This window comes from Sarcophilus harrisii, chromosome 1 (genome assembly GCF_902635505.1).
Source record: "Sarcophilus harrisii chromosome 1, mSarHar1.11, whole genome shotgun sequence".
In the NCBI taxonomy this organism is placed as follows: domain Eukaryota; kingdom Metazoa; phylum Chordata; class Mammalia; order Dasyuromorphia; family Dasyuridae; genus Sarcophilus; species Sarcophilus harrisii.
The window spans coordinates 190,566,807-190,582,182 of record NC_045426.1 but is presented as its reverse complement, the minus strand read 5'-3'; the positions used below and the strand labels follow the sequence as shown (position 1 = coordinate 190,582,182).

The window sequence follows — 15,376 nt, the reverse complement described above, 5'->3', positions numbered from 1 at the left end:
GTGTTAGTAGGACTATCACCTGGGAATGTTATTAAAAGGGAAAAAATCTGTTTATACAAAATGTTTATTACTGCCTTATTTCTAATATCCAAAGAAATACAGCCTGTATCTACAATAATATGAGAATGGCTAAATAAATTGTAGCATACTAATGGACTGGAATACTTCCATAGAAAAGATAAATATGATGAATACAAAGAAACATGGAAAACATATTTATTCTAAGATGTGGAGAGCCAACACAGCAGAATCAGAGCAACATACATTTTAAGTATGATTATGTAAATATGACAATAAAATCTGAAAGATACACAAAGGAAAAAAGAAATTGAAAGATCATGCAGAAGTAAATAATTCTATTGTTTATTTTGTCAAAGTTTATATATGCATGTTTACATATTTGTATATATACACACCACACATATGTATATACAATTGCAAAAATGTGTATACATACATATATTATAGGTTAATGAATAAAGGATTTACTTGGGTGAGGAAAGCTGGGTTTATGTCTAGCTTTTGACACCTACTAGCTGTGTGCCTTAAGGCAGATCATTTAATTTCCCAGTGCCTCAGAAACTTTCTATGACTACAAATTATAGCAGTTGATTTTTTTCCTCTCAAGGGATCAGAACTAACTGAGAAAGAATGAAAGTGTCCTGAAAAACAATAGCATCTGATGGAAAATACAAAGAAAGAAAATACTGTTATTTCTTCAGGACAGAGAAGGGGTGGTTTTTTGCTTCTTGGTTGTTGGGATTTCTGTTACCTGAGTTGTCCCCAGAATGGGACAGGATCCCTCTAATGGGATATTTGTCTGGAGCAATCTCCACCTATACTACCACTACAAATGAGTATCTATAATACTTTATAAACTTTAATGTTCTAGCAAAATATTAGCTGTGAGATCATTTCCAGTCTTCTTGACTATGTCTTGCCAGATGACCCAGATGACCCTGGAGGAGAGAGTGAGAGTTGACTTTGCACAGCTCTGTCTCACTTAAATCCAATTCACTTGTAAGTCAAAATATCACCATTCTGATGGTCCTCTTCAACAATGAACAAACAACAACAAATCTCAGCTATTACTATTACTGTTATAACTGCAAGTTGGTTCTATCTCACTGGAGGAGTCACAAGTCATAGAGCGCTGGAACAGCCTGGACTAAAAACCTCAGTAGACCCTTGAATGTGAAGGTTTAGTTGCTGAACAGGTTGAGCTGTTAGAGGTCACAGAGACAGACTGAGTAGGATGGAGGGCATAGACTCTGTAGAAGTATCTTCCAGCCTTGACTCCAGAATCCTCTGCTTAACATAAGTAAATTAATGTTTAATAATGGAATAGACTGCTTAATTAGAGAATTCTTTATATTTGAAATCTGTAATTAGTGACTGAGTAACTGGAATTGTCTGAAATGTAGTGGGAATTCTTCCTGTATTGTGTGAGAAGTTAGAGTAGATGGGGTCCTTTTAAAGTCAGATTTTAATTTGTGGATATAATGAAATGTTGAATTGGAAATATTATACAGGATCATAGTACTGGAAGGAATCATAGGGCCTATGGTCATCATTTTGCAGATAAGAAAATTGAGGCCCAGAGAGTGCCTTATGGAAGATCATATGGATTCTGAATTCTCTTGGCTCCAAATCTAGCTCACTTTTCATTGTGCCATATTCCTACATATTTTACAAGTCTTGTGTGTGGAACTCTAACAAGTTACTAAGTTGCTATGTGTGTGTGTGTGTGTGTGCATGTGCAAAAATTAAAAAAGAAAAAGAAATCAAAAGATTAAAAAAAAGAGGACCTATAGATACAAACATATTTACAGCAGCTCTTTTTGCAGCAGCCCAAACTAGAAAACTAAGGGAGTATCCAATTAGGGAATGACTAAACAAATTATAGTACATGAAAATAAAGGAATATTATTAGTCCATAAGAAATAACAAAATGGACAACTTCAGATGAATTGGGAAGACTTCCACAGAAAAAGGAGAGCAGACTTAGGAAAACAATTTCGGAATGATAACATCGTGGAGAAAAACAACTTGGGAAGATTTTAAAATTCTCATCAATGCAGTGATAAACTAAAAATACAAAAGAATGAAAAGGAAAAAGAGCATTTATTTCCTGACAAGAGAGGTGATGAATTTGAAATGCATAAAGAGGCATGCTTTTTTGGACTTATGGAAATTTCTTTGGCCAGACTATGCACATGTATATGTGTTGAAGCCTTCATCATTTTTGAAAAATTTGCTGAGGTTGGAGGGTGGGGAGTCATATGAGGAAGAGTGTAATGAAAGAAAAAAAAAACACCCAAATGTTATGTTAGTGGCATTTAAAATTTTTAAATAGTGGTATGAATATGTATATGTTTGCTTGAAAATATGCTTCGTGGATTTTGGTGGTATGGAGGGTAGCTATGAAAACTTTGGAGTGGAGTTAAGCTGCAAAATACTTTGTATTACTTTGTTGGATTTTCAAATCTTTAACTATATCCTTTTCTTTTCTTCTTTTCTTTTCTTTTCTTTTTTTTTTTTTTAAAGAAACAAGCATTTATGAAGCACTTACTATGTCCCAGGCACTGTACGAAGTGCTTTAGAAATATTATATTATTTGATCCTTACAGAAAAGCTGGGAAGTAGATTCTGTAATTATCCTCATTTTACAGTTAAGGAAATTGAGGCAGACAGAGGTTAAATGATCATTCAGCTAATAAACATTTGAAAGCAGATTTGAGTCCAGATAAGACTTGACAAAAATTCTCTTATTTTGTTTATATGGCAATTTATTGGGATTGGAGATAAGGTGAGGAATGATAAATATATATTTTATAAGCAAAGACTTATAAGATCTCTCTCTCTCTCTCTCTCTCTCTCTCTCTCTCTCTCTCCTCTCTCTCTCTTTCTCTCTCTCTCTCTCCCTCTCTCCCTTTCTCCCTCTCCCTCTCCTTTTGAAGTCTTCTGAAGTCATGCAAAGCATATTTCCATCTTGATCTTATGGCAAAAAAAAAAAATAACAACCAAAAAAAACAAAAAACAAACCCAAATCCCCCAAACCCAAGAAAAATAAGTTTAAAAAATAGGATTTTAGATTTTGAGCTGGAAGCAACTTCAGATGCCACATAATCCAACCTCATTTTATTGATGAGGAAACTGAGTACTACTTGCTCAAAGTCACATGGCTTGTAAGCAGGGTTCAAATCCAGATCTAAAGTCTTCAAATCCAGAGTTCTTCCCGCTGTATCATGTTTGCTCTCACTGGGAGATTTTTCTTTCTACCAAACCTATTTAGCTTACTTGTACTAATTTGGTTACCACAATATGAAACTTGTTTATAGAAAAGTTTTGAGGAAAAAAAGAGATCGTGACTTCTAATTATTTACATAGGAATTCTGAAAGAATCTTCTTTTCACTTACCTTGCTACTCTTCCACGGAGATCTCCCATTCCATGGAGCTGAGCCTGGGTAAAAGTCTGGGAAGCAAAATGACTTTCAGTGATTGCATTGTCCCGAACCCTTATTTGTTCTTCCAGAACCTGCAAATTTTGAGTTAAATTCTTTATTAATATATATTTTTTCATGCCATAGAGAAAGCACTTTATCAGTTATGATTTTGATTCTTGTTTAGTATGTTGTTGTTCAGTTGTTTTAGTCATGTTTAATTCTTCCTGACCCTATATTGGCAAAGGTACTAGAGTGGTTTGCATTTCATTCTCCAACTCATTTTACAGATGAAGAAACTGAGGCAAACAGGATTAAGTGACTTGCCTAGGATCACACTACTAGTGAGTGTCAGAAGCTGGATTTGAACTCTGGTCTTCCTGACTCTAAGCCAAAAAAAGGTGCAAATACAATGTTGTGATCCATATTCAGTCCTCATAGTCCTTTCTCTGAACGTCTCTCTCCAACACAAGGCCACTGGAAAAGTTATGACTCTCAGTAACCATCATTTCCTTATGGAAATGATTGGTCTTTAAGAAAGAAAGAAAGCAAAGCCCAAGCTATGGGTGCCACCTCAATGAGACCTGTTGATCTATATCTGGCCACTGGACCCAGATGGCTCTGGAGGGGAAAGAGAGGCAGGTGACCTTGCCCAGCCCTCCCAAACTTGAATCCAATTCACTTGCATGGCATGACATCACCTCCCCGATATCATGGTCCTCTTCGAGAATGAAAGATGAACAACAAAAAGCCTTGTTCATATATGGGTTGAACTAAATAGTTTTCAAATTGTCAATCAGGTAGTCAGTTTAGGCAATATAGTTTTATTAGAATATCATTACAATAAGGAACCTAGAGATTGTTCACAATGAATGCTCACAGAGGGTGAGTTTATATTCTAAAACTTTTTTCTAACTACAGAAAAGTATTTTATCTACTTGTCTAATAATCCACAGAACACTAAATATAGGAGAATAATAGTAAGAGAGAGATTTATCCCAAGACTTTTTCATCTTTGAAAAGAGGAGAATGAGAAAACAACAATAATGGACATTTATATGGTCTTAAAGTTTAAAAAGCACTTTACATACATTATCTCATTTAATCCTCACAAGCATTGATCTTGTTTTTACACATGAGGAAACTGAGTCTCAGAGAGGTTAAGCCACTTGCCTAAGACCATACAACTAAAATTAATATCAGAGGTGGGGCTTAAGTCAGATCTTTGCAACTTAGTCCCCAACATTATTATCATTATTTTTATTTTATACTGCAGGTTCATTTTAAATCTATTGTACATTCTAAATATTGATTTCAAAAATTGTGGATAGATTGGATTTAGAGCCTGAAAGAAGCATGGGTTTGAATCCTGGGACTAATATTTATTAACTGTGTGATCCTGGGCAAATTAATTTTTCTTTCTAAACTTCAGTTTCCTTTTGTATAAAACTTTCATTTTGTCAGATCAGGGTTCAAATCCAGTCTTAGTACTCTATGTCACAGGGTGGTAGTGAGGATCAGTTAATGTAGACTATTTTGTAAACTTTTAATGTTTTAAAACTTTAGTGAATCTGTAACCTAATTAATATAAGCATAGGCATTATATATGTTGAGGTTATGTACTTATTGGTATGTATTTCTTTGGGGACAGATTTCAATTCATTCACATCTTGTCATCCTGTTTACTTCCTTTTCATGCTCTCTCAAGGATTCTTTCCAGATTATCTACCCAACCTTTCTCTAGCTTGCTTGACATTGATTCAAAGGTACTAGGGCTGTATTTAAGAGTTACTACCTGTCACATTTGGCCTCAGACATTAATTAGGTGTGTGACTCTAGGCAAAGTCACTTACATAATGTCTACCTTAGTTTCCTCAGCTGTAAAATAAGGATTGTAATAGCACCTACTTTGTAGAGTTGCTGAGTGGCTCAAATGAGTTAATATTTGTAAAGCACTTAGCACACTTAGGCATGATGTAGGCACTAAATAAATGCTTGTTCTTTTCCTCTCTCCTTCAAGTGAAAAATCTCATTTTTGCATATTTGTCATTATTAGAAATGCATTACATCCACCAGGGATTTTTCCATTGCCCTTTGGGGTTACTTAGCTTCTGATGTCAAATGGAGTTTTCTTCATGGAGGTCAGGAAATGTTTCTTTTGTGGACTTTGTATTTTTAATGCCCAATATAGTGCTTTGCACACAGTAGGTGCTTAATAATTTGTTAAATCAATTCTTTGGACATCATGATGCTCCAGCTAGAAATTTCTCTGATAATGTCTTTTATACTATTTCTGCATAATAATTCTTTGTGTTGCAGCAACCCCTGCATACATACATGCAACATTATTGTATAATTCTTTGCATCCCTATTCTTGTCCACTATGTGCCTATGGGTAATTATCAATGATATTTTATAGAGCTGAGAGTATTCCTAGACTCAGAACTACACAACATCACTAGAATAATGTTGATGTTTGAAAAAATGGGCTTTTGTTTTCAGGAGAAGCTTGGAGTCATCAAAAGAACTGTTCAATCTTCTAAAAGTAATATAGTTCACTTTCCCCTTCCATTTCATTATGAACCCTAAAAGGGAGCAGGGGGACAGGAATGAGAATGGTGGGCTACCTTCAATTTAAGAATCTCTTTCTGGGAAAAATGGGAGGAGGAAAGCTGAAAAGATTCAATTTACCCACATTTCAGTAACTGGACTCCAGACACAAGCTCTGACTTTTGCTAGTTAAGCATCTCAGTGGGGCTCAACTTGATATCACTCTGACTATTCAAGCCCATCTCAGAGTGAGAAGGGTACTACTGATGAACTCTGAGTGGCCAGGAGATCCCTGGGAGATGTCCCATAAGTCCATCTTCTTTGAAAGTAGGGACCACCTCACTTTTCTCATTCTCTCCTTCCTTCTCTTTCATGACAATGTTCTTTTCTGGTTAACTTATTTATTTGGCCACTTTTCAGTCTCGTCTAGTGAGTGATCGATTATATCTTATCTCCTATTAAGAGGGTCCCTTCCAAGATTCTTTCCTGGGATCTTTCTCTTTTATCCCTACACATTCTTGATCATGGCTCAACTATTACCTCTATGCAAACAACCCAGATCCATTTACAAGTTCTCATTTCTCTCTTGAGATCATAGTCTTTTATTATTAATTGACAGGATCTCTCAAAGATGATGTCATCCCACTCAATATGTTTAAGGTAAAACTCATTGTTTTCTTTCTACTTTCCTATCCAAAGCCATTCTAGTACAAACTCCACTATTTCTATTGAGGATTACTCTTTTATTCACCTACACTCATAGTCTCATTGTCTTTCTTAAGTTTTATCTTTCCTTCCTCTTCCATATCCCATTAATTTCCAAATATTATCAATTCTATCTCTACATCTCTCCCCTCCTTACACTTCTATTAGCTAATCCATGACTTTCATATCCTATCATCTCTTCCTGGATTACTGCTTTGACTCCTCTCTTCTCTTCAAATCATTATAAAATAATGTTAAAATAATGTTTCTAAAACACGTTTGCCATGTTGCTCTCCTGCTTCTTCATCAAGTCACTCTCTTGTTCAAGAATCTTTAATGGCCCCATATTTTCTCTAAGATAAAATGTCTTTCTATTTATCAATTTCCTGTTAACACACAGTTGTTTGCATATTGTTTTTCCCATTAGATTATGAGATCCTTGAGAGCAGGGATTGTTTATTATCCCCCTTCTCCTTTTTTTTTTTTTTTTGTATCCCAATGCTTAACACAATGCCTGGTACATAGTAGGTGCTAAATAAATGCTAGTTGATTGACTATGACTTGCAGTACTTATTTTGCTCCCAATGAAGTCTTAATTACTTCTGGAAGCAACATTAACTGAGTTCGATGGCACTGGAATATTTTGACTAATAACTTCGGCTAATATCTAAATTACTATTCATTAGCTACAAATAATAATCCTTTATTTATACTAAGAAAATATACCTTCAAAATAAAGTGAAATTTTAAAAACAAATGTTTTTATTTAATTATTTTCAGAATGAATTAGGCACTGGACTTGGTGTAAAAAATATTAGGATTCAAGGTTCACCCCACAAACTGGCTGTGTGATCCTGGGCATCACTTAACCTTTCTGGGTTTCAGTTTTCTCATGTGACAAATGAGATAATGAGAGGGTTAGATTCAATAATTTCTATCGTTCCTTCCAATTCTAAACATACGATCCTATGACATTCTTTTTTTTTTTTGGCAAGTTGATCAGGGTTAAGTGAATTGTCCAGAATCAAACAGCTTATAAATGTCAACTGTCTTAGGTCATATTTGAATTCAGGTGTTTCTGACTCTAGAGATGGTATTCTATCCAGTGCACTATCTAGCTGTTCTTGTTTTATAACATTCTTACAAATGTTTTGTCAGATTAAGTATGGAAAAAATGGATCTTTAAGGTTTCTTGACCTTGCATTTAAGAATAAAAAGAGTCAGATCCATGATCCATCCAGGATAGTTCTCTTTGTTTCTGTCTCTGTCTCTTTGTCTCTGACTGTGTCACTATATCTCTCTTTCTTTCTCTGTTTCTATCTCTTTGTCTCTGTCTCTGTCTCTCTGGACAAAGGAAGGATGTTCCAGGAAGTTGTGGTTAACTTTTCTGGTGAAATTTTCAAATAGTTTGGTTTTCTTAATTTATTTTCAAGTTTATCAATGGATTTATCTAATACATGTTCTAAGAATTTTTACATTTTTAGCTTGTACCAGTGATTTAATCTTAAAAAAACTCCTAATTGACAAATATAATCAAACAAAAAAATTACCTTTTTTACAGCTCTTAGGGCATTAGTTGCATCTTTATCCCAGGATACTGACTTCCAGGGATGGATGGTAGATAGGAACAATTTTTCTTCTTAAGTCAGTAGTCAAGGGAGGGAGGATGGGAAGGAGGCCAGTATAGTGGTAGAATTTGGAAGATTATCATGTTGGATGAGGGATTAGGGAGGAACACATCCTCACTCATATACCTCTGTTCTGAAGGAACTTTGCCCCCATTTCTAAAGTTCCTATTGTCCCCCTACCCCTCTTAGAGCCTCTTACAACCATACTAGTTAGCTCCATCTTAAAGGGCAGACCCTATGTATCACCTGGCCCGAGCGTTCAGGCCACAGTCCATATTCTTAAGATCAGGGATGGAATTAAGAGAGAGTGTGTTCATCTGCCAGACTTGGAATATTACTAGGGTCTCTGCTTCCTGTTCTTCCTCTTCCTCTACACTCCAAAAAATCCTTAATTTGATTTACTCTAGGAATGAGAATTTTCAGTTCAGTTCTATTACTTTCCTTCATGTGATAATTTTAGCACTAATCAATTACTATTTTATCAAGGAAAACCCATTTATGTCATTTTAAAAAATGGTATTTGTAGTAGATATTCTTCGTTAAATAATGATGTCACCAAATGGGAAAAAAAAGAAGTCACCTGGATGTTTTGGTTGAGCTTTTTGACAATGCTGGTGATTGTCTGGATGTGGTTTTCCAGCAGCTGCCGGGCCATTGATTCCTCCCTTTGGAATCCATGGCTCCCTTGAAGACAAGATGAAATCTCCTCCTTGATGCGAAAGGCCTGTTCAAGAAGAACAGCTATAGTTCTCTCCTGGCTAGAGAGTTGTTCTTCTACAGGATACCTCAGATTCCCTGGAAGAGCAGGAAGAAAAGGCTGATTCCTGGCCAGAGGAAAAAAAAATAGAAATCAAAGACTTTTATACTGATAAATTTGAGGAAGAAGTTCCTTTCTCTTTTCCACCAGTATCTATCAACTCATGGAATTAACAGTGACCTCAGTGAAACGAAAAGGTTGAGTGAAGTTTTAAAGACCACTGTGCTCAGAATCTTAATTTTATATTCCTTCTAAAATGCAGGTCTATCTCACTATCTTGACATCATGACTCATAAAATGTTTTTCACATAAACAAATGGTATGTTATAACGTAACAGTTTTATGCTACAAGGTTTACATCTTACATGTGTTTAAATCATTCAATTAGCCATAGAGTAGAATAAAAGTTCATTTTCATTATTAACTGACACAATTTACCAGGAAACAATTGAGTCTTGTTTTCCCTTATTGTTCTTTCTTCTACAAAACAAAGTCCAAACAAACTTTGTAAGCTATGAGATTTATTAGCTAGACATGACTTTAGGAATTATCTAGTCCAAATCCTGCATTTTATTTATGAAGAAATTTTTCTTCCTTCCTTCCTGCTTGGAGTAGTTTAATATCTGTGTTTAAGTCCCATAGATGATAATGACTTACTTTCCCCATAGCATCACTGGGACAAAAAAAACTTTGAATAGTTTTTTTTTCTTTCTTGATTTTGTCTTTTTATTTATTTTTTGAGACTCAGTCTCAAAGTCCAATGACCCACATGGTTCTAATCCAGCTTGTTCAACATGAAAGCTTTGAACTGCTTTGTTTTAAATGTGGGTCAGTGTGCCCCCTGTAGCCATTGTTCCCAGGGGTTCACCATAATTGAAGCTAGATTTAATACAGACAACCAACTGGTTTTATAAAAGTCTACGCAACTCAGTGTATGCTAGCCTTAGCCTTCGCAGGTCCAGCAGTGACTATGTATGTGCTACATCAATCCTGGACAATTTTTTTTCTTTTTAAAAGAATTTGGAAAGAATGCTTGAAGACATCAGTGAGGATCTTTGAAAAATTTATTTTCTTCCTGGTTTTTATATCAAGAGATACTTGTAGGAAAACAAGTTCTTTGTCCCTTTGTTCCTGGCTGAATGTTTGTTTTCTTATGTTTGTGGCGTCTGCTGTCCTCGGATACAAGAACTCCTTTAATCAGCAACCAATGTATCTTGGACTAATTTAAGAAGCTTAATAGATGGGCTGTGCTGGGTGCAGTCTTTATTGGTCTTAGTGATAGTGGTTGCTTACGACATTCATCCTAAATGAAAGATAAAACTTTCATTTCACCATGAAGGTCATTGGAAACTGCAGCCAGAAGACAGAATGGCTCCCTATAAATATGTTGCCACAACTGATCTCAGAGGACAATGAGGAAAGAAAGGTATGTTGCTTTAATAAATTATCACCATAACAACACAACAAGCAATATTTATATAGCACTTTAACATTCACAAAACCCTTTCTTTGTAAAGTAAGCAGAGCATTTTACAGATAAGAAAACAAATTCAGAGAGATTAAATGATTTATACATGGTGATGTAAATAAATCAATTTTGGCCTTGGGTTGGAATCTAAGATTCCTAATAATAGATCTGGGGCTCTTTGTATTAAACAAATTTACAGGTTCCCCATACAACAGAAAGTCACTAATCCTAAACAAAGCTATTTTTACCTTAGGAATCATTTTGACCCTATCCAGTTACAGGATAACTGTTCAAGAGTTTTTAATGAATTAAATCTTTTTAAACCAACATGGTGTAGTGATAAATATCCATGCACCACAACATTTCAGCCTTGCCTCAGAAAAAGCTGAGATCCTAGACCTCATGGCCTTGATATTAATCTTTTCCTTTCGAGAATTAGTTAGGGACACCTTTTTCAGAGTAGAGGTAGACTATAGCTTCATTATGGAGAAGGTGGTACTTGAAGAGGAGATATAATTTACAAATTAAGAGGATAGAATAGAGGGCATTCCAAGAACAGAAAATAGATTAAATGAATAAATAAATTGTAAATAAGCATTGAGTATATGCTGACAAGTTGAGGTAATGTGTTATTAAATTGGAGGAGATATCAAATGAATTAACTTATGCCAGATTGTATCTTAAAAGATAGAGGTGATTATAATTGATACAATAGGACATAAGGAGCCACAGGAGATTTTTCAACATGGGAATAGTATAGAATGAGGAACATGAACTAAGTTATGTCTATGATACTTCCAATGGTTATTGATTCTATGGAAAATGTGATATTTAAGGAAAATTTATTTGTTAGTTGGATATGGCCAAAGTGCATGGTAGGGTAGGATTAGGAAAGTCAGGGAGGGCTCTCTGAATGAGCATAGAACAGTGGAATGAGACAAAGGAAGGGTTTGTGCTGTTTTCCTCAAAACCTGATTGTACTTCTCCATTTCTGTTAGTATCACTACCATTAAATAGTTTATTCACCTTATTTAAAATTTTTGGGATTATTTCTGATTCTTTCTTCTCTATTCCCTCATGTCCAAGATTTGTGCGTTTTGTCTTGAAAATCTTTCACATCTTTTCTTGTTTCTCTATTCCTACCATCTCAACATGAATACAGGTGCTCATCATCACTTTCCTATGTTATTACAATAATTTCCTAACAGGTCCTTCCCATCCATTTTCTATTGTAGTGTTAGATTATGCAAATGTCTTGATGCTTACAATCAGGTCCCTTCCTCTACTCAAAATCCTTTGGTTTTTACACATTTAAAAGTAAAGGATTCCATGAAGAGGAATTCTATGGGGGAAGTCAGTCCAGAAAGATGTGGGTAAATTCTTTTTAGTTTTACTTTTGGCTGTTGACATTTATTTTTATTTTAAAAAACCCATTGGTATTGATGTAATTTGTTTTCACATCACTTAAATTTCCTTTTCTATTTCTCCTCCCAGAAAGCCATTCATAATACCAAAGAAGAAAAAAGAGGGGGAAAAACTGAAATTTGCAGTTTTCCATAGTCATAGACCCCTACATTTATGAAGATATGAGGAAAAACATACACTCAGATTTGATCCTTGGGATAAAATTTGGTTATTATAACTTCCATAGTATTCATTTTTGATTATTTTGTATCATTGATCATTCCATTCACATTGCTGTAGTCCAAAGTTCCCAGTGATCTCATAATTATCAAGTCTCATAGTCTTTTATGAATCCTTATGCTTTTGAATCTGTCTTCAACCTTTGTTACTTAAATCATCTTCTTCTGTTGTATACTCTCTCCCCTTTAGGTTTTTGTGGCATTACCATTTCCTTAACTCTTCTGAACTTTCCTATTATTGTTGAATGCCCACCATCCTCTTTGTCACCCAGACTTGTAATCTTCACACCATTCTTGACTAATTTCTTGCATTTATTCTACATATCTCATCTGTAGTGAATTGTGATTGTTTGACATATTTCTTATGATGTCCTCTTTTCTTCCACTAACACAGTTGCCACTGTGGTATAGGTTCTATTGACTCATGGAAAGACCATTGTAATAATTGTTTAATTGTTTTGAAGGCAACATCTTTCCTCACTCAAATCTAACAATGATTTTTCCAAAGCATAGGTCTGACCATGTGATTCCCCTACTTAATAAATCCTAGGGGCTCTCTACTTTAGAACCAATTAAAGATGCTCTTTTCAACCTTTAAATCCATTCATATCTGGTCCTCTCCTATCTTTCTAGTCTTGCTATATTTTACTTCCTTGCATATATCTTCATGTCTGGCTACATTGACCTTGCTATCTCACACACAAAGTACTCTGTTCTTCAACTTTACTTTTTGTCTCTCTGAGCTTAATTTCCATTTATACTATATCTTGTATGTATCTAGTAATTCTATTAGAATGTGATCTTGATGGTAGGGATTGTGTTTTTGCCTTTCTTTACTTGGCTCTTGAGCTATTATCTCAAAGTACACTCATACTGACCTGGCACTATACCTATTCAGGGCTAGAACCTTAAGGGTTTGGCCAATGTCTTTATAATACTATGCTTCCAGCACGGATTTTCAGTGAGCTTCTAGTTAGATTTTACAAAGTGGCATTTTCTAAAGTGGTAGAGTAAAAATAATTTGTACTGTGAAAAATAGCCCATTATCACTTATTAATATTCTTTAAATGTAGCTTTATGTGGCTAGAAATGGTCTAACCCCAAAGTTTACTTATAGAGGTCAGACTGACCTCAGAGATGCTCAAGGGAAGTGAGTTGATTGTGAGCTATATTTAGATGCCAACTAGTATTTGTCTGAAGGAACTCAGATATTGTTTTCAGTTTCCCACGTTAGATTGACTTAACTGCTGATATTCATCTCAAACCACACTTCTGGAGACTACCTATTACTTATGTGAAGTCAATCAGGAAAATGTCCTTATACCCTTTTCCTGAATCTCACAGAGGCTTAAAGAGAGGGAGCCACACACTTTTTTTGTGACTTTCTCTCCTCTACCAAGTAAACTAATACATTTTGTTATAAAACTATTTTAGATTTTGTGGTCCCTTCTCACAACTAACAGTTTCTTCTAGAACATTTCTTCCAAAAGATTATAACATGTTTTTCTGCCTGTACATACAGAGTCTGGGAAAAAGCATATTTGAGCCCAGAGATCACATGTAGGAAAAGGTATAACTCAGCTCCTGAAAGTCCTTTCATTGTCATTTCCAAGATGTTCTGCTTGGCTCTCTTTTCTTCAGGCTCTCTGCTAAGTCTTTATTCTGATTTCTTTATCAATACAGTCTGTTCTTGAATCTTGTTGTAGGAATTGTTTTTGAAGATGCTGTTAGGACATGGAGTAAAATGTCCAAATTCTCCAGAGCCTTTGAAAATTACAAGATCCAGCCAAGAGGAGGAGAAGCAGCCTTGATTGATGAAAAGTTCCACCAGAAATCATTCTTTTTAGAGGATGATTCTCTCTCATGCTTCACTGTTCCATTAAACTCATGCTTCTAACCCACTCCCTGGTTTTATATAATTGTACAATATGCATTATAACAGGACTTCTCAAACTTTTTCACTTGAAAGAAACTTGCCCAAGAAATTTTTACATAACCCCAGATGCATAAGTATATAAAATAGGTATGCAAATCAAACATTTACTGATAATAAATCATAATTTCAAGATACCCATATTCAGTTACTTAAGAAGCTTTGCATTAAAATGCTCCTATAATGCATTACAATGTTCCTCAGTCAATTGGAACAGATTGCCTATGAAATTTAGGAAGGTGCCCAGACTTTGTTCACACCCAGTGAAGAACTGAAATCTATTTTCTCCTGATGCACGTGTCAGCATGGAATACTGTTACTTACTTGGGGCAAGGAAGGATGATTTGATTTATTTGCTCAATTACACATTACACATGTGTTCCAGGTTTTACTATAGCACCTAGCACATAGCAATGTTTATCGACTGACTCATTTGTTGTAGTAATTTTGTAGGCAGTTTTCTCAGTCCTGAAAAGACCATAAATAAATTTCCCTGACATCATTATTCAAATTATCCATACATCCAAGTGGCAGAACAAAATGGTTTTTCTCAAGTGTCAGATTGTGGTCACTTCTTATCCTTTGAGATTTTCTCCTGACATATGCAATCTTCTTGCTTTTTTTTTTATTCATCTTTTTTAAGTCATCAAAAGGCACCAATCTCTAAGCTGTCAACATGAGGAAAATTAATATACTGGTATAATGTGGACAAAAATCACCAACCCCTTGATGAAAGAATTTTAGAGACCTTTTCAGAGAAAATGTTTTTACTTGTACTTCCATAGATTTCAAAACTATGAAAAGCAAAAAGAACCCAACATATTTTAAAGATGGAATCTTCACCAAAAAACTCCCTGATACACTAGTTCTATTAGATTTTTATGGCTTACTCCAGTTGTGCTTTAGTTAGCAAATTTAAGTGTATATATAACATCACTTTTTTTCCTGCTCTATTCTTGTGAACAAACAAATCTACTTCAAAGGATTAAAAACATGTTGGTTTGGGGTAGACAGAGGTATGATTTTGGTCAATACCACATTATAAGTATGGCAAAGAAAAAAACAGAAGACAAACTTAGTATGTTTTGCTATATGTACAATAGATATGAAGCTGCCTAGATTGTGGTTTTGTCATTCACCCGAACATGAAAAGATCAATATAAATTTAGGAGACTTATGTTAAGTATCATGAAAACATTCCAGGGAGGAATATGTGTCACTAATTTTTGCATCTCCCACAGCACCTAG

At 34.9% G+C, this 15,376-nt stretch overlaps 1 protein-coding gene across 4 annotated transcripts in view; it reads right to left on the bottom strand.

Annotated features, from left to right (window-relative positions):
• The window catches only part of FAM81B (family with sequence similarity 81 member B), a 79,478-nt gene that overhangs the window by 50,488 nt on the left and 13,614 nt on the right, over positions 1 to 15,376 (bottom strand). For 3 of the 4 annotated variants that reach the window (XR_004234071.1, XM_031967629.1, XM_031967635.1), the window contains exons 4-5: positions 8,908 to 9,151; positions 3,421 to 3,539 (exon numbers count right to left, since the gene is read on the bottom strand). Coding sequence is in view for 3 of the 4 variants with exons in the window: in XM_031967629.1 (XP_031823489.1) it covers positions 3,421 to 3,539; positions 8,908 to 9,151 (363 nt within the window). In the remaining variant the exon portion in view is untranslated. The remainder of the gene's footprint in view (positions 1 to 3,420; positions 3,540 to 8,907; positions 9,152 to 15,376) is intronic. The other variant, XM_031967646.1, reaches the window with a different exon arrangement.